At 42.5% G+C, this 22,059-nt stretch overlaps 3 protein-coding genes across 4 annotated transcripts; 2 read left to right on the top strand and 1 right to left on the bottom strand.

Moving 5' to 3' along the window:
- The first annotated feature begins 848 nt into the window (after positions 1-848).
- On the top strand, positions 849-8,706 carry si:rp71-1c10.7 (uncharacterized). Its single transcript, XM_029277999.2, has 5 exons — positions 849-1,219; positions 5,988-6,086; positions 6,173-6,316; positions 6,816-6,864; positions 7,161-8,706. The coding sequence occupies exons 1-4, from the start codon at positions 1,138-1,140 to the stop codon at positions 6,854-6,856; spliced, it is 366 nt and encodes a 121-aa protein (XP_029133832.1). The 5' UTR covers positions 849-1,137; the 3' UTR covers positions 6,857-6,864; positions 7,161-8,706.
- An 80-nt stretch (positions 8,707-8,786) lies between these two features.
- On the bottom strand, positions 8,787-18,041 carry znf646 (zinc finger protein 646). 2 transcript variants are annotated; one of them, XR_002278087.3, is made up of 5 exons: positions 17,883-18,041; positions 14,438-17,270; positions 13,172-14,251; positions 12,915-13,016; positions 12,113-12,245 (listed from the first exon to the last, which is right to left on the bottom strand). XR_002278087.3 is itself a non-coding variant. In XM_020637609.3 (4 exons), exons 2-4 carry the CDS (start codon positions 17,059-17,061, stop codon positions 11,351-11,353), a joined length of 4,599 nt encoding a protein of 1,532 aa, XP_020493265.2. In that variant the 5' UTR covers positions 17,062-17,270; positions 17,883-18,039; the 3' UTR covers positions 8,787-11,350. The 2 variants fall into 2 exon arrangements, 1 of the variants encoding a protein (XP_020493265.2); XM_020637609.3 differs by lacking the exon at positions 12,915-13,016 and having other exon boundaries at positions 8,787-12,245; positions 17,883-18,039.
- A 241-nt stretch (positions 18,042-18,282) lies between these two features.
- Positions 18,283-21,632, top strand: znf668 (zinc finger protein 668). Its single transcript, XM_020637612.3, has 2 exons — positions 18,283-18,582; positions 19,139-21,632. Exon 2 carries the CDS (start codon positions 19,155-19,157, stop codon positions 21,156-21,158), a length of 2,004 nt encoding a protein of 667 aa, XP_020493268.2. The 5' UTR covers positions 18,283-18,582; positions 19,139-19,154; the 3' UTR covers positions 21,159-21,632.
- The last annotated feature ends 427 nt before the right edge of the window (positions 21,633-22,059 follow it).

Below are 22,059 nucleotides of genomic sequence, written 5' to 3'. Positions count from 1 at the left end.
TCATGTGGGAAAGGCGGTTCACACCATGTAACGCACACATAAAACGTTCCAGGCTGCAGAGGAAAAGAGTGAAAATGTAAAAAAAAAAAGTTTATCAGGCATTTGGGAACAGTTAGGTAAGACTTCCTCGAGAATTGGCTGTAATCTGAATAATTTTAATACAAGGGAGGGCAGTGGATGTTCGCTCATGACAATCTGCATTAATAAATAACAAACATTCACGTTGTGCTGAGGGACTGTTTGTGTGGCACACAGCACAGATGTTGCCATAGTAACTGATGGTCTTCATTAATACATGAGACAATGCTGTGACAGAGGCCAACCTGATCGTACTCCGGGCATGCGTCCACTAGCTTTTTGTTATTGCATATTTGTGCTGCAGCAGCAGGCTACACCCTTCTCCAGGCATTAATAACACCACCCTGCGTCAGGGACACTCACTATTCAAAATGTCAGCAAAATCCGTTTTATCTCTGCAGAGGGGTCTCATGCGGACATAGATACAGATTGTTTTAAAGTTTTAAACTGTGGGTAGACTTTTCCCTCCCAAAGGTTTCAAACGCAGATTGTTGTTCTTGTGAGTGTCATCTGTTTTTGCCTGTTGCTCCTCTGCTGCGTCTGGGACCCGCACTCATGCCAGAGAATTGTGTTTTTTGGCAGAGGGGAGTGAATGACGTCGACAGGCGTGGTAATAACAATGAGAACACTATTAAATCCAGACTACACAAGACTTTAAACTGCTTCACAAAAATGTGTAAAAAAGCCCTGCAGGGCGTGGCCTTAAAAAAAACATCAAATCCATATTTTTGAAACTTTCATACCTGAGGTGGTTTTTAATTGAAACTTTCACTTGAACTTAAAGCACAATGAAAGCCACACACACTCTTGGTCGAGGAGTTTCCTGTGAATCGGGGAGTGCGCACAGAGAATCCGAGCAGTACAGTACATAGGAAATGACTCATAGGAGTTGAACTGTTAGCGTGGGTGTGTGCGCTATTAAAACAAGGCGCAGACTCCTCCGGGTGACTCACTCTGATGCTCGCTTTTCCATGCTCAAGCCCCAGCACGGATTGTTAATCAGATGAGCTTTCGGGAATCGTGTGGCCGACAGCGAGCAGCTTTTCTCCCGCAGACATCATGGCTTCAAACGCTCTCTGTGCGCTCTGCGGACTTCTCATAGCGGCGGTGACTCACTTCTACGGCGTGAGCGCACAGAAAAGTAAGTGAAATACGTTTTTTTTTTATTCAATCAACTTTGAATTATTTTATTTATTGTCACATGTTTTCTCGAAGATGTGTTACTTTTCTGTTTAATTTGTAAGTTTGATTCATGCGCAGAAGTTTGGGTATCTTTATTTCTGTGAACATGTATTACAGTCCGATGGTCTGTTCTCCCGGTGATGGAGTCAGATAGTGGGTCTGCTTACAAAGCCGCTTCCTTAACCAGCTGCATTTCTCACCGGTTCCGCATTCCGATCGCCTTATTTCACCCTGTCCATCCGTGCCCCAGGGGGGAGGAAGGACCGGCCACAGGGAGAGAGGGGCGCACTGCCGGTATCCATTTTACGCAACAAGTACAACTTTCACCACCTCACAAACTCTGAGAAAATGAGCTTTTTGACTTTGTTTCCTCCGCCGCCTGAGGTTTGGATTTAATCCCAGAGGAGAACACCAGACTCAGGTTGCGCTGAGAACATGAAATCTTTGAATAATTACTCGGATCAGGACCTATTTCCTCAGGCATTACTGTTACCAAGTGCGTTTTAAACACACGAAACTCAAAACATGCTCCATCCAGAGTCTCTCCATGAGAAACCATCTCTACATCTGGACATCAGCTGTAGATCCACCCACCCCCATCTACTTTATGACAAACACAGCACACCCCCACACCCAAAAAACAACCTCTGTCAGGCTAGGTGCAGAGAGTTGCCAAGGTCGCCTGGAAAAAACAAAGCGATGACTCTAAAATGTGTTCCAGATTTAAACACGGGAACAATGAGAAGCTGTTGAAACATGCCAGACTGAATCACGTCTTTCTTACCCTTTAATTTGAGTTCAAAGTCAGGAAGGTTTGCATCATCAAGTGAAATCAGCAGGTTCAGGTTTAGATGTGGTTTGAGTTTAAAACAATGGTCAACCAGCAGTCAAGGTTCAGTTCCTTTCACTGACCTTTTGAACTCTGCAGTGAGAGTCCAGCTGGCCCTGCTCGATGATGTAAGGCTGAAGTGCTTACAAGAAATGTGACACATTTTTGTCTTTGACCGCAGCTATCAAATGAGTCAGGCGAGCTGTGCAGGCGGGCGGTCTGTGGAGGAATGGGAGTCTCTGGGGAACCCGAGCATGTGGCTTTAACATTAAAAGAGTTAGAGGTCAAAAAGCCTCTTACAGGACTCTCTGAGCAGGTGCCTTTTGGCTCCAGCTGGTTTTATAATGACCTTTACTGACAAGTTATGTCTCTAATGTGACCTGTTCTCATGCTTTTAGAGTGCTTACATTTCAGTGTTAGTTGTCGGGTTAGGTTTGTGAGGATGTGGTTTGGTTTCAGGTGAATTGATATTACAGTTTCAACTTTTAAAGGTTCAATCCAGCAGTTTAGTTTTGCCTAACAATTGAGTTTGAGAACTCACGTGTTCTGTTGCTTTCCATTAACAAATACCATCAAAATGTTCCAAGTGAACCCCCACACACTGTCTAACATGAAAAATCTTTGAATGTTTTGGATTTTGAAAATTTAAAATCTGAGAATCAAAAAAGACCAAGTACTTTGAGTTTTCTGTTGGATCTTTCATCAGAAGTACACTGATTTACACAGTTTTAAATCAATATTCATTTTGATACCGCCCTCACAATAAAAAGAACAAGTTACACAGTATGAAGGAGTTTGCTTGCAACTTTCTGATGTACTTTCCCCTCCCATCCCCTCCCCATACACACCAGTCTTTAAAATATATATGTAAAGTATATTTCTAACATATATATATATATATATGTATATATTATGTCACAAGTCTCAGGCACAAACCAAGTTACCCCCAGTGACATCACTATCATGAGAGTATGTCAAACTACAGCAACATCGCTGCAGATACATAATTAAAGTACAAACATGTCAGCCTCTCAGCTGTTAGGACTTTGTTTCTCTTTGTCTTCAGTGAACGTGAACTGGAAATCCTAAGATTCTGTGCTCTTTATTGGACAGTCACATTTAAAGCCAGACCTTGGGTTTAAGGACATGGCCAACATTTTCAAGAGCCATATCATGAATACTTAATGAAATGTGTTGCAGCACTGCAGTGATTCTAAATAAGTAAGTACACTGAAGCACTGCTCTAAGGTTCAGCTTTTGTGCTTTACTGGAGCTTCTTTTTCCAGGTCACTCTACACTTCTACTGAACAAATGTTTAACATTTCATAAATAAGGCTTAAGAAACCCCATAACAATCTCATGACATTCAATACATTTAAGACATGCCGTCAATGCCTCTCATCTTTGTGGGACTATTTATTAAAAAAGAATGCACAGTGGGCCTCCTCGTCATGTTACAGATATCTATACCTAAAGAAAAGATGTCAAAATCTGTAAAGCAAGGTTGTTCATCTTCATCCTTTTCCATTCATCATCTTATCATCATTCATATCGTCTAGGAGATTCCCAGTGTCACCTTTTTCTGAAAAAAAAAGTTATGTTCCTCTTAATGTTAAGTATGTTTAGATGGAAATACTTCAGTACTTCTTATTTGAGTTTTAATACACAGGACTTGTAATGGTAGGACAAGTCTTTAGAAAATTTGAATACTTAAAGGCTTTATATGTGATTTTTCACACCTAAATATAATATAAATCAAGTATATCCTCTGAAAATAACTCTATGAGTCATGACTGTCTACAATGGGTGTAACACCTGAGTCCCACTGTCTGTGATGTTTTCAGAGTTTTCAGAGTCCTATCTTCAGTTTGTTTACATCGCCAGGACGGCCGGCTGACTCCTCCCCTCGTGTATAAAAGTTGTTTAATTGAGGGACTAGAGAAAAGAAGAATAACATACTGTACTCACTGCTTAACTGTGTTTCTAGATCACGATCATTTCAGGTAAATTTACATGCAGTGTGAAGATACGAGCATAATAAAAATCACTAGCATTAGCATGCTAACACAACAATGCAGCGCGAGTTGTTTTGGTTTCATGTTGGTGCTCAAGGGCGACATCTGCTGGATCAAAAAATCACATATAAAGCCTTTAAAGGTGCATTATGTATAATTGGTCGTGAAAGTAGAAAGTTGGAGAAGTACAATTATATGTTATATTTTCTGTTATATTTTCAGCAGATAAACAAACTTTACTCAGAGAATAAAAACGATGTTGCGGGCCCTCCACCATAACTTCTCACTTATCATTTTATCTTCAAACAGTGTTACAGGAACCAAATTTTCCTCTGAAAACAGTTTGTGTATAGAGTTATGAACATAAACCACATAATCTCTACATTTTTCCAACTTTCACATTTCTCTACCAAAACTCCAGAGTGCACCTTTAAGCTGCAAGTGACAGTCAATGTTTAAACCACAAGTCTCTTCACACTGCTTTCATGCATTTAAAAACTGAAACATGTAGCAGATTGGATCCTTAGATCATTTGTGCAGCTTTATATGCAGCAGGCACTGTTCAAAACAACTGATATTTACGTTGAACATACATGGTGGTGATTGTTTTGTCATATGTCTATAGATATTTTCCTTGTGTCTTTCTCTGTTTCCTGGTCATGTCTGGTACCGCTTCACTCATTTTGTATTGTATTGTGTTGTGTTATAACTCTGTTTTGAAAAGTTAGGTTTGCAGTTCCTCGGCTTCATGTCACAATAGTCTTCATTCCTGCTCATTCATTTCTTCACTTTTAGTTTTGATATTGCTTTTCATTGATGATTTGATCACTTTCCACTTACAATCTATAACAAATGGCGACTCAATTTAAGCTCAGTGTGGTTCCCAGTTATATTAGGTGCAAAGGGCCATGCAAATATAAACATGACAGTGAGAAGGAAGAAAGAATGTTTTCATTTTATCTATCAAATATCTGCACTCTGCTTCCTGTTGCGTTGTCAGGGTTGGTATTGTTTCACTCCTCTTCTTAAGGTGTAATATTGTCTCTGCAGAGATGTTTTATCAGCTTGATGTAACAATAATCATTACCTCATGTACATTATATGACCTTGGGGTATTAATGCAAATACTTGTCTTAATCAAAGCCAGGATGTCTGAGGAAACCACACACTGTTAGAACACTGAAATAGTCTCCACACTCAGCTTGCTGTCGGTGTTCAATGCGTCACATCTTCAAGCTAATTCCTTCCTTATCATCTGGGAAGTGCTCAGCTCTAATTGTTCAGCTGTCTGCCTCCCGTAAGAAGAGATGAAGCTGTCCATTGTGTTCACAAACACACATATTTACTCTTTAAGCTTCTCACAGACACATTTGGTTTTTCTCTGGAAGTCAACATGTAGACAGACGCAAAAAACAATTCAAAGGAAGCTCTATGTGAAAAAACTCACATCCTGCTCTTCACACACTCTGCCTTCATGTTCACACACCAAAAGCCACTGAGAAGTTATTCTCTCACCGAGCTGAAACTTTGCATCAGCAAGTCTGAGCCAAAGGAATTTCCCAGTTTCACTTAGCGAGAAGCCACAGAAGTTCCTCACGTGTTCTGTTCCAGTCACACTCTGTACTGTGTTAGCTGAGATTTTTCCTGCATAATCACCAGGTAACCGTTTGTTTGAGTTTCATTTTGTTCCAGAGTTAGGCAATTCTTTGTTTCATCATCTCCAAGGATAACCTCTACATCATCATTTTCCAGACGGCTAAGCAGTGTGAATTATATCATAAATTATGGAAAATGTTTTGCCCCGGGCCGTGCTTTGACAAAATGTTTCCTAGTAGAAGAAATAAAAGTTACATAACTAACAGATGATTTTATTCTGTGTGCAGGTCAGTGTGGAAGTTCAGAGTTTTGGAACTCAGATTTAGATGTTTGTGTGTCTTGTTCATCATGCAAGCAGTACCCAAAGACCCCGTCATGCAACACATGTAAGACACCCAAGGCTCAAAATGTTACTTTTATTCTGCCTCTTGTATCCATGGAGCTTATGTTTTCTTTTCTGTACAAACAACAGGTAAATCTGTGGATGAAACACCTGATGTGTGGAAACTCGCAGCCATCACCAGTTTCTCTGTGCTGGCAGTCGTGCTTGTCGGTGCTGCGTTTATAATCGGGCTCATGGTGCATCGACGCAAGTCACACAAACGACCTCTACGTGGTGAGATTTCAGCAAAAATTCATTTTGGTGACTTATGAGAGGAATGAGGATCCATTATTGATGACTAAACTACTTTAGGGTTGTGTAATCCTTGAAAAAAAAAAATGATGTCATGTCCCTGGTGAAAACTGCTTCTTGGTAAAATGAGCACTAAGTGTGCAGTTTACAGCTTGTGCAGCTGTGTCACAAAAAAACATCAAAAATGGAACAAAAATACGGCCTGTTCACTTCTTCCTCGAAAACAAACGGGCTGATTTTAAACAAGAAGTCATTTTGACCTGCCGGTGTAGGAAAACAGAGGTCGGAATGATAACATTGAGGATGGCTGCATTCCAATTAGCTGCTTCAGTTTTTCAGTTTTAGGTCCGTGGTATAGCTGCCTTACAACTTTCTTGGACACTTTAAAAGAACACAGATTTATTTAATGTTATTAGCAAAAAGTTTTTTTATTTCACTGTAATGGGAAACAATACAAATGATTTATCTCTATTGTGTACAGAACCCATTGAAGAAACAGCGGGGCCACTTTATCAAGCTTAAACATTTCAGTAAGTATGATTTTCACTTATCACATGTATTCAACCTTTACATTAAAGATTTTCCTTTTTGCTGGGTTATAGTCTGAAATACCAACGTCTTGTTGTATAACTAGCAAAGTCATGTGTGTAAATTCTGAAGTGACATTCTGTAAAAAACAGCAATGACATGCACTTAGAAGCAGAAATGTTTTTAATGCTAAACCAGCATTGTGCACATAAAATGCAGTTTGTTGTTCATCGCTATCATTGTAAACATTGTTACAGTGATTTAGAGAGAGCTGAATTTCTTATCATGGCCTCCACAGCCTCATCTTCCTCTGAAAACAGATGTGACAGAAGCCATGAGCGACTTGTTCAGAGCCGCATTGGAGGAGCTTCTGGACCATGAACAGCGTGCTCTGACTCACTGCAGGATGTCTCCTCACCAGAACCGGACCAGTTTTTATTTATTAGACTGTTTGTGTGTGAAGAGACGCGCTCGGTTCTCCAACGGAACCTCCAATGAGTTACTCTCACACTTCTGTAGGAGTAGAAACAACATCATTATTAGTGGTATCATTCTCAGATTTTTGTGTGTGCCTTCATGCTCCACTTAGAAGGGACTTCTTGATGCAAAAAAAAACAAAACCTCACAGGGTTTACAGATGGCTGGTTTCAAAACGACAGTCTTTTTTCTTCATAGGGATGGATCCTTTCCATCTATTGTGCTGTTCTCCTGCAGGACTCCAGTGAATGTAACACAGCTACTGCTGCCTGCTGGGCTGCAGTTTGATCTCCTGCTATTCAGCAGGGTTTAGACGGGGTCTCTCTGCCGGTCAGTTACAACAACAGCCTCTAAAAGAGAAGTCACATCCATGAGAGTAAGACGTACTGTTAGGCACATTAAGGCCATTTGAATGTAGCTACCGTCACAGAAATGTATTCCAGCCTCATGCCCTGCCAGTACCTCTGTGTACCTGTTGTTTTAGAGAGTAGCCTGTTCCCGTGATGAAGCTGGAGCAAACTGTACTCATCCACTGTTACGGTCTCCTCGGACCATCTCTTGACTCTTTAGCATTATCATCTTTGTGTTTTTAATGTTACTATGCTTTCTGAGATGTCCACGTGTGTTTGTCAATTAACACAATCCCAGAAATCAAAAAGGTTTCTGTCCACAGAGAGCTTGTAGGACAGGATGTTTGAAACACTAGACACAAGTTCCCAAACGACTAACATGTGGGAACGCTGCAAGGAATGTACTGTAGTGAAGGAAGTGACACCTACAGTTTTTTAAGGTGGAGCCACACAAACATGATACTGACTCTGGAGTCATTTCAGAGAGTCGAGAGAAACCTGGGGGTAGAGTTGTTGTTTCCTTTAACGTCTTTTAAAGCTCAAGCTGTTTTTTTTGTTTTTTTTTAAATGTTCAATACATGTTGCAGTGTGTGGTTCCTCATATTGTGTGTGACTGACAATGTCTGAGGTCATGTTTTGGATCTATCCGCTCGTTGGGTAAACTGTCACCCTCTGGCAGCAGAATCACTTCAAATCCTTCCTCGTTTTTTTTGTTTCTGTAGATGTTAATAGTATTTATTTTTAAAGTATCTTGCAGTGTTGTGTTGCATCACCTGCAAGTGACAAGCACACTTTTTGAGGGACTCCAGTGAAGATTGTGTTAAACTTCCACCAGGCCAGCCAATGATGTAACTGAGCAATGACTAACATTTTCAGCATTTTTTCTCTTGCTTCTTTTTACTAATTGTAAATACTGTACATGCACTGGCTTCTTTTTTCTTACTGCAATTTTATTACCTGCTTTACGTATCAAATGTATTTTCACAATAAAACTGATAACAAAGAGTCTTAAAGACATGCCAACTGCTTCATTTCTGTTTTCTAAACATACAAACTATAATGCAATCATATGAAAGAATGTGGACAAGAAAAGCAAGTCGTGTTTTCCAAGTCTTTTAATTCATTTCAACTACTTTTATTTGGAATATTTTGCTTGTACTCTAAGCTAAGCTCTAACCAAGAAGTAGAAATCTACATTCCAGTGACAAAATAGTTCTATAAATATGAATTAAATAGTGAGTAGTCATTTTTCAGAACTGAAAAATCCAATAAATCATCCTTACAATGTCTTGTATGCCTTTTTTTATTACACAATAGCTAAATCTAGCAGTTTTCTCCTGCTGAAGAGAATCTTGCAGTGATCATACAGAGATCCAACTGATATTTTGACTCTAATATTTACAGAGAGAGCTCTGAGATTTAACACACGGCACAAACATTAGGCTGTGATTGTGACCAATGACAGAGGAGTTAACATGTTAAGTGCCACAGGAGGTAATAAAAATAAATTTAAAAAAGCCAGTTGAAACGTGTTGCTTAACGTGGAGGCTACCATGGCATAAGAAAATACGATGCAGTGAGATAACGAAGCCATTCTAATTAACACAGTGAAGACTTTTAAAAAGCAAAAATGGCAAGCTGTCAGGTAAGCTAGTGTGAGTTCATTTAACTGATGGACTTGATAAGACAAACAAATGAGATGCATTCAGTTTCTGCATATTGCTTAAATTAGCCACTAACTAGCTGAACTGAGGTGAACTATAAAGACATCAGACTGTTTAGACTCCTTAGGCTACAAGTGTCTCATCCACAAATGTGCAAAATGTAACTAAGCCTGCAGAGAAACATTGGCGATAAGGAGGAAACGCAAACTACAAAGTCAAACCTACAGATTTAAGCTTCATCCATTCTACTCGTCTTACGACTGATAGCCATCAGACGTTCAGTAGTTACAGTGTACTTTCTACAATTAAGCTGCATGAGGCATTACGTAGCGGCTGCTAGGTAGGCAGGGCTGAGGTATATCAGACTACTGACCAGTAACCAGACAAAGAGTTCTAAATGTGTAAGGCATAACCAAAGTGGAAGGTTCCATTGTTGTACTAAAACAAAAGGCTATGTGTTCGCTTTGCTAGATTTCTGATTTGTCAAAAATAAAAACACCACCAAGGGAAAAAAACAAAACAGGCACGCTAGACAACTTGGCAAAATAAACATAACCCTGTAAAATCAATCATTGCACATTTTTTGAGCAGGAAATAAAAAGAGTTCATGAAGTCGAACGAGATGAAGAAACTGGTTCCTTCTTGCAAATGTTGGTAGTTAATCTTGAACTTGTCTACATTACGGTTGATATGAAGGTCATGTATTTGATTTAAGATCAAGAATTTGTGATGTAAGAAATCTAATGGAGGCAAAAAAAGGACAATATTGATAACTTTAAAACATTTTGATAGTGTGTGGTGGAGAAGGTACACTCATCAGTAGATGCATTTAAAGATTCTCATAATGTACCCACACAATGTTAACGCTGTGTTCGACAGTAGAACAGTAAGAGGAGGTTTGTTGACATTAAACTGCTACAGTTGATTCATATTTGAGGCACTGGCACTTAAAACATAACTGATTCTGCTTCTCAAAGATCCAACAGCATGCACTGCACATGGAGCTGTAACTAAATCATGGAGTGAAGACCAGTGTATAAATGGCACGGGTGAAATATAAATGCTATGCTTAGTTCAGTAACTGATTATCTACAAAGTTCCTCACATCAGGTTGGTTCCTTTTGAAGGTTTTACCCTGAGCGCTGCAAACAACACAGGCCTCGTTCTCTCCCGCCTGATTTAACTGAGAAGATACAAATCGACGATGAAGCTTCTTAAAGGCTACATGATTTTTAGAAGACAGTTTGTACAACATTCATATAAAGTTATTTTCTAATAAAATATACACAGAAAATAACGGTAATAAATTAATAAATACATCCATTTTTAGCATACGATGTCACTCAACATGAATATTATTAGCAGTTTGACTATTTACTTGATATATGATTTCTAACACTTCTTCACTCCTGACCTTTAGACAAACCCCAGAGGTATTCGACTTAGAATAACAGGCCTGCCCTATTTGACCCCAAAGGAAAGTGAGCAGTCCTCCGCAACTGACGGCAAGGCTAACAAAAAGGATGCAGAGATAAATATCGTTTGAACATTTTGTTTCCTAAGGAACCTACAGAGGCACTGAATACAATTATACACAGTAAGAGAGGAGGGATCAACATAGGAACAGTACTGTCTTACAAAAATCACTTCTTGTTTTTACATGGACCTGGGCTGCAATTCTCTGTTCACTTTGGTTGGTTTGTCATTGAGGAGAGCGTAGACCATCGAACATTGTCTTTTCTAGGATCGTGTGTATTCGGTGAAAACATTCAGGCCTGACTGATAAAACACTCTGGAGACTTTCAGCAATGACACCGACTGTTGAGGAGGTAAGACTGGAAGTCCATGAAAGAAAAAGTCTTCAAAGAAGATTTTGTCAGGACCAAGGAACACTTTCTGAAAAATAAAAGTTTTACAATTCTTGATAAGAGGGCTAATGAAGAGATAAAACAAAGAGGATCACAAGGCCTCTTTTCTTTAACAGTCAGGAGTCTTCTTCAGAGGAAAGACCCTATGTCCAAGTCCATAAAGGAGTTAGCCTCCATGCCAAAAGAGTTGTCATAGTTCTGGGTGTTCTGGTGCAACTTCTGATGGTGGCGCAGGTTGGATTTGCTAGAAAAGCTCTTGTCGCACAGCAGGCAGGCAAAGGGCTTCTCTTTGGTGTGAATCCGTCGGTGACAAATGAGCTGAGTGGACACGCGGAACGCCTTCCCGCACTCCAGACACTGGTAGCGCTTTGGCTCTGTGTGAATGCGCCGGTGGTTCTTCAGAGCCATCAGGTTGGTGAACTCCTTCTGGCACACGGAGCAGGAGAAGGAGCCGGTCTTGTGGCTGTTCTTGTGGTTGAGGAGGGAGCCGGCGTGGCGGTATGTGCGGCCGCAGTGCTCGCAAACGTGGCTCTTGTCTTCTGTGCCGGCAGGGTCGTTACTCATCTGTGAATTTGTGATGCTTTCTGGGATATGAGACAAAGGTGGTGGAACCTGCTTGTGCATCCCGTCAATCCCCATGGTCTGACTTATTCCTGAGTCCCAGAGGATGTTGTTATCTACAGGTTCACCCACGCCATGTTGATAGGTGTCATCAGCCCCGTGGTGTAGTTCCTGGTGCTGCTGGTAGCTGGCCGTATCAGGGAACGTCTGCTGGCAGAGGCTGCAGACTAAAGACTGCTCCTTTGAGTGAACGTCCATGTGGCTCTGCAGGTGTGACACCAGACAGAAGGTCTTGCCGCACTCAGGGCAGCAGTGACGCCTCATCTGGGAGTGGATCTGTAGAGTGAGAGGATCAGGAAACGTCTGGAGACACAGGGTACAGTGGTGGAGGTTTTCCGAGTGAGTCTTTTTATGGTTGAGGAGGGATCCAGCATGGCGATAGGAGCGCCCACACAGGTCACACCTGCAGAAGGGATATGTTCATAATTTAAAAATCAAACATTATACTGCGACACAAATCATGTTACTGAACAGTGAAACGTATTAATCTGCAAATGACCGATTTAATAACTCTACAATTCTGTCAAAATAAAAGCTAAATAAACTTTGAAAAAGCAAATAAAACAGACTGATATTTCTTTAAAATATAAACTAAACATCATGTTCATAAGGAACATTTAAACTAGTCAGTTCCAATACATGTTCTAAGTGGGATATTTACAGTTACACAATCATTTAAAAAAAATTCACTCCTCTCTGGTGGGAAAAACTAACTCTTAACTTATCTTTTACATTTCTTCTGCCGACATACCAACAAATAAAGATTATGAACAAATACAGATATACTTTTAGTGAGCTAATTTATCATTTACAATAAGCCCTGGCTTTCTTATCAGACAGGTCAGGCTATATTTTTTTATACAAATATATATATATATATATAAAAAATTACCCTTATGATTAATAGACAAAAAAGGTGTGTTCAGGCTGATTAGAGCAAATACTGTGCCCCCTGGATTACATACAAAGGCAATGAAAAGATGCTAAATCACAACGCCCCGACACCAATCAAGCAAATTAGCAACACGTCACAAATACTGTGAGAAGTAGGATGACTTTGTGTTGTGAAAACCTGTGAGTGTGGAGTTTTTCTGAGGCCCTCAGATTTCATCAGAAATGGTTGACCTAACTCTGATCAAAAAGCAAGCAACTCTCAAGTGGTTTGCTTGTTTTCCTGTAGACAGAGTTGACAAAGCATTCGTTGAGTTAGGTTAGGGGCTGTTGTATACTTAAAACAGCATTTGATTTTCTCACAGGTGTGAGTACATTTTGCTTTGCCTTTGGTCTGAACACACCGTTGGCAACAAAGTTTACAACAGAGATACTCACATGAAGCACTTGTCTCCTCTCTCTGCCTGCTGGATTACAGCTCTCACTGAGTTCTCTTGACCTCGGCGGCAGCGGTGCCTCTTCAGACCGGATCTGCCCTGAAAGCTCTTTCCACACGCGGGGCAGCTGAAGTGACTAGTCGCTCGGTTGTGGACCCTCTGGTGGTTGTGCAGAATACTGGCAAGGCGGAAGGCCTTTCCACACGTGAGACACACGTACTTTTTCTTCTGCGTGTGGATGCGTGTGTGATTCCGTAGAGCCATGGGGTTGGTGAAGGGTTTAGAGCAGAAGGTGCAACTGAAGTGTCCCGTCTTGTGGGTGTTTTTGTGGTTCAGGAGTGAGCCTGCATGACGGTAGCTGCGATTACATATGTTGCATGTAAAAGGCCGCTCCTCTTTGTTAGAGGACCTGTTTGTTTGTGTATCAGCGCTGCCTGAAGCTCCATCACAGGTGTGTTCTGTCAGCTGCTCCACAGAAAAGAAGGCCTGCTTACATTCCTTACACTTGAACGCTCTGGATTTTAGACTCCTCCTGCCTGCTGTCCCGTCTTTTCGATGGTCTGCACAAACATGGGCTAATAGCTGCTTCTTTCCTCTGAAACCTTTTCCACAATTTTGGCAAGAGTGCCTTTTGAATGCAAAGTGGGTGCGCAAGTGGTTCTTCATTGCCAGCTGGTTGGAGTAAGTGTTGTTACAAACAGAGCAGTAATATTCACCTGTTTTATGGGAGTTTCTATGGTTGACCAGACTTCCAGCATGGCGATAAGTACGCCCGCACTGGTCACAGGCAAAGGGCCGTCCGTCACCTGTGTCCTCCGATTTGACTGAAGTCTCACACTTTGTCTGTCCAACCTTTGCCTCACGTGGTTGCCTCCAGCATCGACTTGAGCTAAAAGTCTGACTTGCATTTGAAGTTAAGGACTGCATTCCTCCGTCAAATTTTGTCCCATTCATCTGCATGAGGGTCTGGATCTGGTTGTTGAGTTCCTGGATTTTGGCCTGGTTCTCTTTGTGCCTCCTCAGGTGATTCAATAGCTGCTTCTGAATTTTGAAGGCTTTCCCACACTCGTGGCAAGTGTGCCTGGGGGAAAGAGACAAAGCATATTGTTAGTTCTGTGAACAGATGAGGCTGGGAATGGAGCCATAATAACATAAACAACAAAAGACACTTTGCAGTAATTATGATTTGCAACATGAGTAAAAAAAAAAAAGTTGAATGTTGAAATCTTGAATTTGACCAGGTTAATAGCATCTTGGTTGAACTAACCTTTTAATATCAAAGTGTGACCTCTGGTGGTTCTTTAGGGCCAGCAGGTTGTAGAAGCGTTTCTGGCAGACGAGGCATCTGAACACACCTGTTTTGTGGGACTTTTTGTGGTTAAGAAGGGAGCCCGCATGTCTGTATGACCGCCCACACTGATCACACTTGTACTGACAACGTTTAGCATCTATAGTTTCTTTTAGAGGAGTGGTGTCTTCGTGCCGGGCAACACTGTTAACTTTCATTTCCTCTTTACAGTGTGTCAACTCATCTGTCCCCTCAGCTGTGCAGCCATGGTTGTCAAGATGATGGTAGCTGGTGCAGAAAATCCCACAGCTGCCACAAATGATACTTTGTGCTTCCTCCTTGCCTGCAGACACATCACTGTTGTTCATCTGCAAATTATCAACATTAGCCACCTGGTCCTTGTTGTGTAGAAGCTGATGAGTTATTAAGTCTTGTCTGTTGGCAAAACTTTCTCCACATGTGCTACAAATCATCATCTCTCCAGGCTCTTCATCTTTTATTTCTTCATGGGAGGACATGGATGAGGGCCCTGAGCTTGCAGGAGTACCATGAGACTGTGTGTGACCTCGCAGATGGCTTCTGAGAGCCCTCATGCTGGTGTAGCTATTTCCACATATGGAACATTGATACAGATCCCCATCATCATCATCCTCCTCCTCCTCCTCCTCCTCCTCCTCAGCATCTTCACCTTCCCCACCACCATTCAGCTGACCACTGTTCAAATTTTCCTGGAAATCCTGTTCAAAATAACTTTGGTCATGGCTAACTTTCGGACCATGGTACTCTACATTACTAACTGGATTCCCAACGGCACAGTGACCATTACTTTCCTGAAAATGTATACTGCTGTCATAGTCGCTGCTAGTAGCGTCATGCTGCTGCTGCAGTAGCAAAGGGCAACTGTGAGACTTAATTCCTGCAATATCTGAAAATGTCTCACCACAGTCTGCACACATGTGCCGCTGCATCAGGTGTTCATCGTGAGGTAGATGCACTGTCATATCCTGGGAAAACTCCTGATTAAACTGCTCATGGTATAAAGCTCCATTGCTGTGGTCTGCTCCGTTCTCCTGATCCATACCAAGTGCATGGTGAGTGCCCTCTTCCCCCTCCTCTTGAGAGGACAAGCAGCTCTGTTGGTTGTCCAGAGTCAGAGGCTCTGAAGAGAGCCAGTCTTCCTCAGTGAGGAGGCTAAAAGATGACGACTGAGCTTTATGGACGCGGAGGTGACTTTTGAGGGCAGCAAGGTGGGGATAACTCTTCCTGCAGATAGAACACTGGTAAATCCCGACCTGATGGGACCTTTTGTGGTTGATGAGGCTCCCAGAGTGGCGGTAGCTTTTACCGCAGACTTGACACTTGAAGGGACGCTCATCAGAATCTACAGTTGAAGTCTCTTCTATTTCAGTTGCATCGTCTGTGATGTGTGCGTGTGTCAGGGCAGGGTTGAGAATGCTTGGGTCTACAATGATATTTTCTCCCTGAGTGCAACTGGAAGATAGCATCTGATTTTTGGAGCAGTCTGGGTACAGATAACCGTTTCTTGTAACATGCTCCTGTGGCTGATCAAAGCCTCCGTGATTATCTAAAGATGATACTGAAGGAACATTGTTTAAAGGAGATGCATAAAAACTTGACTCAGGTGAAGCAATACTGTTTTCATATGACATATTGTGGTTCTCTGTTAAGGTATCCTGAGGCCCAGATGTCAAAGATGAGGAGTTATGCATTTGTATGTGTTCCTGGAACTCCTCATCATTTGGGAAAAGAACCTGACACAAATGACAAAAATTAACAGGAGCATCTTGGCTCTGAGGTGAAAACTGGTTCAGTGGCGTGCCTGTGTATGACCCACCCACTGAACCTGGGTCTGACCCACTTCTGGACTTGTGAGTTCTCTGGTGGCTGTAAAGTGCAGCCATGTTATTAAATAGTTTGAAACACACTGTGCACTCAAACATTCCCACTTGGTGAGTCTTTTTATGATTGGTCAGGCTTCGGTGGTGTAGGTATGATTTGTCGCATAAATCACATCTAAAAGGTCGATTTGCTGAATCATCAGAGGTCTCGGACTGTAGATGATAAACAACCTCAGTCTTTTCCTCAACTGGTCTGATCTCTGCAGAATCCTCCACACTGTTGGAATACTCAGTTGGGGCTTGTGGTTGATCGTTTTCAGTTTCATCTGAGAGATATTCTGTGTCTACCTTCCTATATGACTGCTCCTTAACTCGCCTAGCAAGATGAACTCTTTCATGTGTAGCCAGCTGGGTTGCCAGGCGAAAAGCTTTCCCACATTCATCACAAGAGTATTTTTTCTGTGAATTGTGAATCCGGAGATGACTCTTGAGGGCCAAAGCATTAGAGTTTTCTTTACCACATATGTCACACTGAAAAGAGCCTACTTCATGAGTCTTTTTGTGGTTAGCTAGGCTACCAGCATGCCTATAACCACGTCCACATTCATCACATTTAAACCTGCGATCTTCCTCTTGTTGAAGGTGAACAATTACGTGCTCCTGCAGACTGGGCATGTTGGGAAATATCAGGCTGCATTGTTTGCAAGGAAATTCTGTTGTCCTGCCAGGGTCTTGCAGTGCCATTACAAGATAATTGACTTAAGTGCACCAGAAACAGTATGTATGAATGTGCAGAAGAGAAATGCATTAGATGACTTTGTAGCCCTTAGGCTAGAAAAAGAAAATAGTTCTTTACAATAAGATCCAAAGAGCGTCCAGGATGGTAATAACGGGAGGGGATGTGGTAAATCGGATCCAAAAATTATGGGAAGAATGATCTGAGTTTGAATGAGCTGTTAAAGAGAGAAATAGAGATAGTTAGAGGGGTGGTGAATACAATAACTAGTTCACAGTATTTGTTTTACGCAAAAAGTTACGTATATAATATAGTTAACTTAAGATAACCTACAATGTACTTTGCTGCACACATCCATATCAGTTCTATGGCACAATGGCAATTATCATTTAAATCAGGTAATCTTCAGAAAAATCTGACAAATCTTATACGATTAATTGCGTCATTAAACAACAGCTAGTTAGAAGAGACGCTCAGCATGGCTTGTTTTGCTACATCTCTGCACTAGCATGCTAACTGGACTAGCTATGTCAATAAACCGGACAAACGCCTCTCTCCAGTCTTATTGCCTTTGAAAATGTCAATATTCTACGGCATTATAGACAGAAACAATATGAAGCCTCGCGTACTTATTATATTATATTATATTATAAAGGTAAACACATTTATAATTAAAGTTATATTAATACAACGGACAATTCAACTAGCTGGTGTTAGCGCGCCATCAGCTAGCATGAGGATGGCTAGCTAAACAAACATTGCACCAAAACGCCATAAAGTCTTTTTAAATGCGAAAGTAAAACGTCAATCAACGCGTCAGATGAAATACCTGTAGCAGAACCGATACAATGCAAGACTCCCGAGGATATGTTTCTATTCATCAATTTAAAAACGTTAATTTTAAGAAAAGGGCAACCCCCTTTCCAATTGTCTTTTTTTCTTCCATCCCCATTTCCACATTGCTCTTGTTGCTAGGAAACAGGAAATGTGCAGCAGAGAAATACGTCCCCCCTAAAAAAGTAACTAGCTAGGTGTGTTAAAACGTACAAGCTGGGGCCATTAACTGTTAAAGGTGACACTTAGCAATCTTAAACTTCAAAAGTGTACTGTTCACTTGTACGTTCTTGTATATATAATGTTTTAACACGTAACTAAAGCAAAGTATCCGCTTTGGAATATAGACGAGTTAAGAAAGCTAGCACAGCTACAAATTATCTAAGCAAACTTTACTGTTATGCAAAGATAGCCCTTCATAATAACTATCATATTTCCAAGGGGCTTTCTAAAAAACAATGTGTGTGTTTTCCTGACATTTTTCACCTGAAACGCTGTTAAAACTAAAATGTTGCACACTTGTCTTTCCGTGAACTGTCGTCATCATGGTCCTAGAGCCGTCCCCCATCCTGCAGCCAACCAACATCAACCAACCAACCAACATCAACCTCCGTGTGCTCAGTAAAGAGCAGCCGTGTATCATCAAGGCATTATTTACTGACATTACCCGCAGATGTTTTGATGTCCGGACTCAGGTAAGAAAGTCTCCTTTTACCTCATAACACCGCTGATGTAAGCTTCAGTCCATCACGCTTAACAACCCTCTTGATGATGGTGACGACACTGTCGAGGAGCAGCCGGTCCTAAAGCCAGCCATTTTGAGTTGGTAAAAATGTTTAGCAAGAAAGCTAACGAAAAGGCTAACGTGCAAGTCCTTTCGACCTGTTAACACCATCACACTGACAAGTGATTTTTAGTCATCTGGTAGACTCTTGCGCATGCCAGTCATTTGTACACAGTGATCTCTGTCTTTGCATCGCCAACTTCCTCTGTCATAAAAGCGGCTAGCTTATTGTCCCAGAGGTCCTAATGCCAGCCATTTTGTGATTTAATGCACACCCACATATTTCTGTAATTATTACACAGATATTTCCTCTGGAACGTCATCATCCACAGTCATTGGCAAACTTGCTCCTCAAAGCTTCTCCGTCACATGACTTTAGTCTTTTGTCTGTGAAACAACTTAACAGCCTCATCACCTCATGATGCTAATGAACTGTTTCTTTACATTTTTTCTTTATGTCTTCGCAGATAAAAAAACAAAAACATGGCCTCTCCTCAGGCTGGCAGCCCACCTCTTACAGAGCAGTACACCCCTACTGATCAGGATGAAGAGAGCCGACAAGAGGAAGAGCTTGTGAGAGATCAGCCTGCAAAAAAGCGTGGCAGAGGCAGGCCTCCGAAAGCCAAGCCTTCCTTCAAATGCTGCGAGTGTGCAGAGGCTTTCAGGAGTCTGTCAGCTCTGCGGAGCCACAAGCTCTCAGTACACTCAAAGGAACATCAGCAGCAGGAGCAGCAGCACTCATGTTCTCAGTGTGCCAAAACATTCTCCAGCAAGGCTCAGCTCTCGAAGCACGAGCGGACTCACTCAGTGCAGCGTCCTTTCCAGTGTCCCGACTGTCACAAGGCTTACAAGACGCCCACAGAGCTACGCAACCACAGCCGCTCGCACACGGGGGAGAAACCCTTCGTGTGCACCGAGTGTGGGAAGGCCTTCATGCAGGCGATATGCCTGAGGATCCACATGACGCAGCACAGCGGCGAGCGTCCTTACTCGTGCCGGCAGTGCTCAAAGAGCTACCCCACCCTGTCCAAACTGAAGGTGCACATGCGCTCGCACACGGGGGAAAAGCCATACTTCTGCGCCGAGTGCGGTAAGAGCTTCGCCGATCCCTCCGTGTTCCGGAAACATAGAAGAAACCACCAGGGGCATCGGCCATACGCCTGCGACAAATGTGGGAAAACGTACACGGAGCTGAAGGATTTAAAAAACCACGAGCGCTCCCACACCGGAGAGAAACCCTACCTGTGCTCCGACTGCGGCAAAGCCTTCTCGCGCTCCTCGTCTCTGGCCTGCCACCAACGCATTCACTCCCAGAACAAACCCTACCAGTGCGAGCAGTGCGGCAAAGGCTTCACCCAGCTGTCCTCCTACCAGTCTCACCTGCGCACCCACTCGGGGGAGAAGCCGTTCCTCTGCCCGCAGTGTGGGAAGATGTTCTCGGACCCGTCCAGCTTCCGCCGCCACCAACGAGCCCACCAGGGTTTCAAGCCCTACCCCTGCGACAAGTGCTCCAAGAGGTTCAGGCAGCCGGCCGACCTGGCCGTGCACGAGCGCGTTCACTCCGGCGAGCGGCCGTACAAGTGTCAGAGTTGCGACAAGGCCTTCGTGGCGTCGTGGGATCTGCGGCGCCACATGCTCGTCCACACGGGTCTGAGGCCCTTCTCGTGCACCGAGTGCGATAAGTCGTTCGCCGAGCGGTCCAGCCTGAACAAACACCGCCGCGTGCACTCCGGAGAGAGGCCGTTTAAATGTGAGGAGTGTCTGAAGTCGTTTGTGGTTTCCTCCAGCCTGCGTAAACACGAGAGGACTCACCTCGCCGAGCAGACTGAGCAGCAGCAGCAGCAACAACAACAACAACAACAACAACAACAACAACAACAACAACCAGAGACAGAACCTGCTCCAGGCTTCACTGCCCACACAACTCTGCCTCAGTTCTCCTGCACTCACTGTGATGCCACGTTTGAAAGCTGGGATGAAGTCCAGGCTCATGAAAATCTTCACTCCGTTGACTCAGCCCCTTCCACTCTTACCAAAGTCGTTCCGATGAGCTCTCACGTCTGCAAGACGTGCCGGGCGGAGTTTGCACAGTTGGCAGACCTGCTCGAGCATGAGAAGCAGCATCCCAAGCCGAGGCCTCACATCTGCAGTGACTGCAGCAAAGGCTTCCTCAACAAGTCGGGGCTGCGGAAACACCAGAAGATCCACTCGGCCAGCAAACCCCACAGCTGCCCCCACTGCGGCAAGGCCTTTCTGTTCGCCGCCTACCTCCGCAAGCACTTACGAACTCACGCAGACGCTGCATCCACACAACTCACAGACATGAACATTATCCACACTGACCCTCTCCCATCTCCTCCACCCCCCGGTGAGATCCCCCCCTCCACCGTGGAGTCCAGCACCATCTCCCTGACCGTCCCAGTGACCGTTCCTGTAACAGCTTTTCACACTCTGCCGGAGTATTTAGTCAAAGAGGAGGGTCTTTAAGTTAAGACGTTTACTTCTGCAGAGTTTGAATTCCTCACAACATCTAAAATCTTTTAAGATGACGGGGTCTGATTTGTCAGAGGTGTTAAATTTGAAGCAGAATGACGTCTCCTTCATGTCAACTGTCAGCGCCTGGTCACTGTTTTGTCCTGATATTTTAAGTGAGTTACATATTGATCATGTTTTAAAATACTGTATGTATGCTTTAAGTATCCTACAATGAAATGGTCACATGTTTTGTAATCTCTTCATAAAATGGTTTGCCAAACATTTATTCTGACAACTTGAACATCTCACTTTTAATGTTGTGATTTCAGGTAAACATATATTTTAAATATGTTTTTTTATTTACAGCTCGTCTTAAATCAGCATTCCTTGAACTTACAAAACCATTTGTATCTGTTTGACTGTGTCTTAAGTATCAACCTATAATGATCTAAAAAAAGAGTTGAATAAAAGTCTGTTCCATTCTAAGATATCTAATCTGAGGAAATGATGTAAGATAAAAAACGTGTCTTGTATAAAATCATCTTACTCATTTTGTGTTTTATCAGTCAGTCAGTTTACAAATTGTTAAAAACAAACTTAATCAGGGAGCAGCAAAGTGCTGATAAGGTAGAATTAAGTGAGCTTTCGTCAGCACATCCTGAGGTGAGAAACAGTTACACATATTTTGATGACATTTCTGTCACTGTTAAAAGGCTGAATGCAAAGTGAGAGCGACATCATTCAGTCAGCTGCAGCTCTGAAAGGTGAGTTTCTCTGATCTGCTTCACCTCATGAACCACTTCATTGACAAACAGCTGTGTGTGTGTCTGATGAGACGTTTGTGAATACTTCTAATAGTGTTCATGCTTCCCTCATATCAATAACTGGTTTATGTTGCAGACTGCATCCTTTA

Source organism: Labrus bergylta, chromosome 21 (assembly GCF_963930695.1).
Source record: "Labrus bergylta chromosome 21, fLabBer1.1, whole genome shotgun sequence".
NCBI classification, from domain to species: domain Eukaryota; kingdom Metazoa; phylum Chordata; class Actinopteri; order Labriformes; family Labridae; genus Labrus; species Labrus bergylta.
Note: the sequence above shows the minus strand (reverse complement) of the source record. Positions and strands in the feature narration are given on the sequence as shown.

What these genes read in the sequence shown, in the direction of transcription:
- znf668 (XM_020637612.3), top strand. Translation starts at nt 19,155, where the DNA reads ATGGCCTCTCCTCAGGCTGGCAGCCCACCTCTTACAGAGCAGTACACC.
- si:rp71-1c10.7 (XM_029277999.2), top strand. Translation starts at nt 1,138, where the DNA reads ATGGCTTCAAACGCTCTCTGTGCGCTCTGCGGACTTCTCATAGCGGCG. An exon ending in CGGCGTGAGCGCACAGAAAA is followed by an intron (nt 1,220 to 5,987) that starts GTAAGTGAAATA and finishes TTCTGTGTGCAG; the next exon opens with GTCAGTGTGGAAGTTCAGAG. An exon ending in ACACAAACGACCTCTACGTG is followed by an intron (nt 6,317 to 6,815) that starts GTGAGATTTCAG and finishes TATTGTGTACAG; the next exon opens with AACCCATTGAAGAAACAGCG.
- znf646 (XM_020637609.3), bottom strand. Translation starts at nt 17,061, where the DNA reads ATGGCACTGCAAGACCCTGGCAGGACAACAGAATTTCCTTGCAAACAA. An exon ending in TCACACTTTGATATTAAAAG is followed by an intron (nt 14,252 to 14,437) that starts GTTAGTTCAACC and finishes TCTTTCCCCCAG; the next exon opens with GCACACTTGCCACGAGTGTG. An exon ending in AGAGGAGACAAGTGCTTCAT is followed by an intron (nt 12,246 to 13,171) that starts GTGAGTATCTCT and finishes TCCCTTCTGCAG; the next exon opens with GTGTGACCTGTGTGGGCGCT.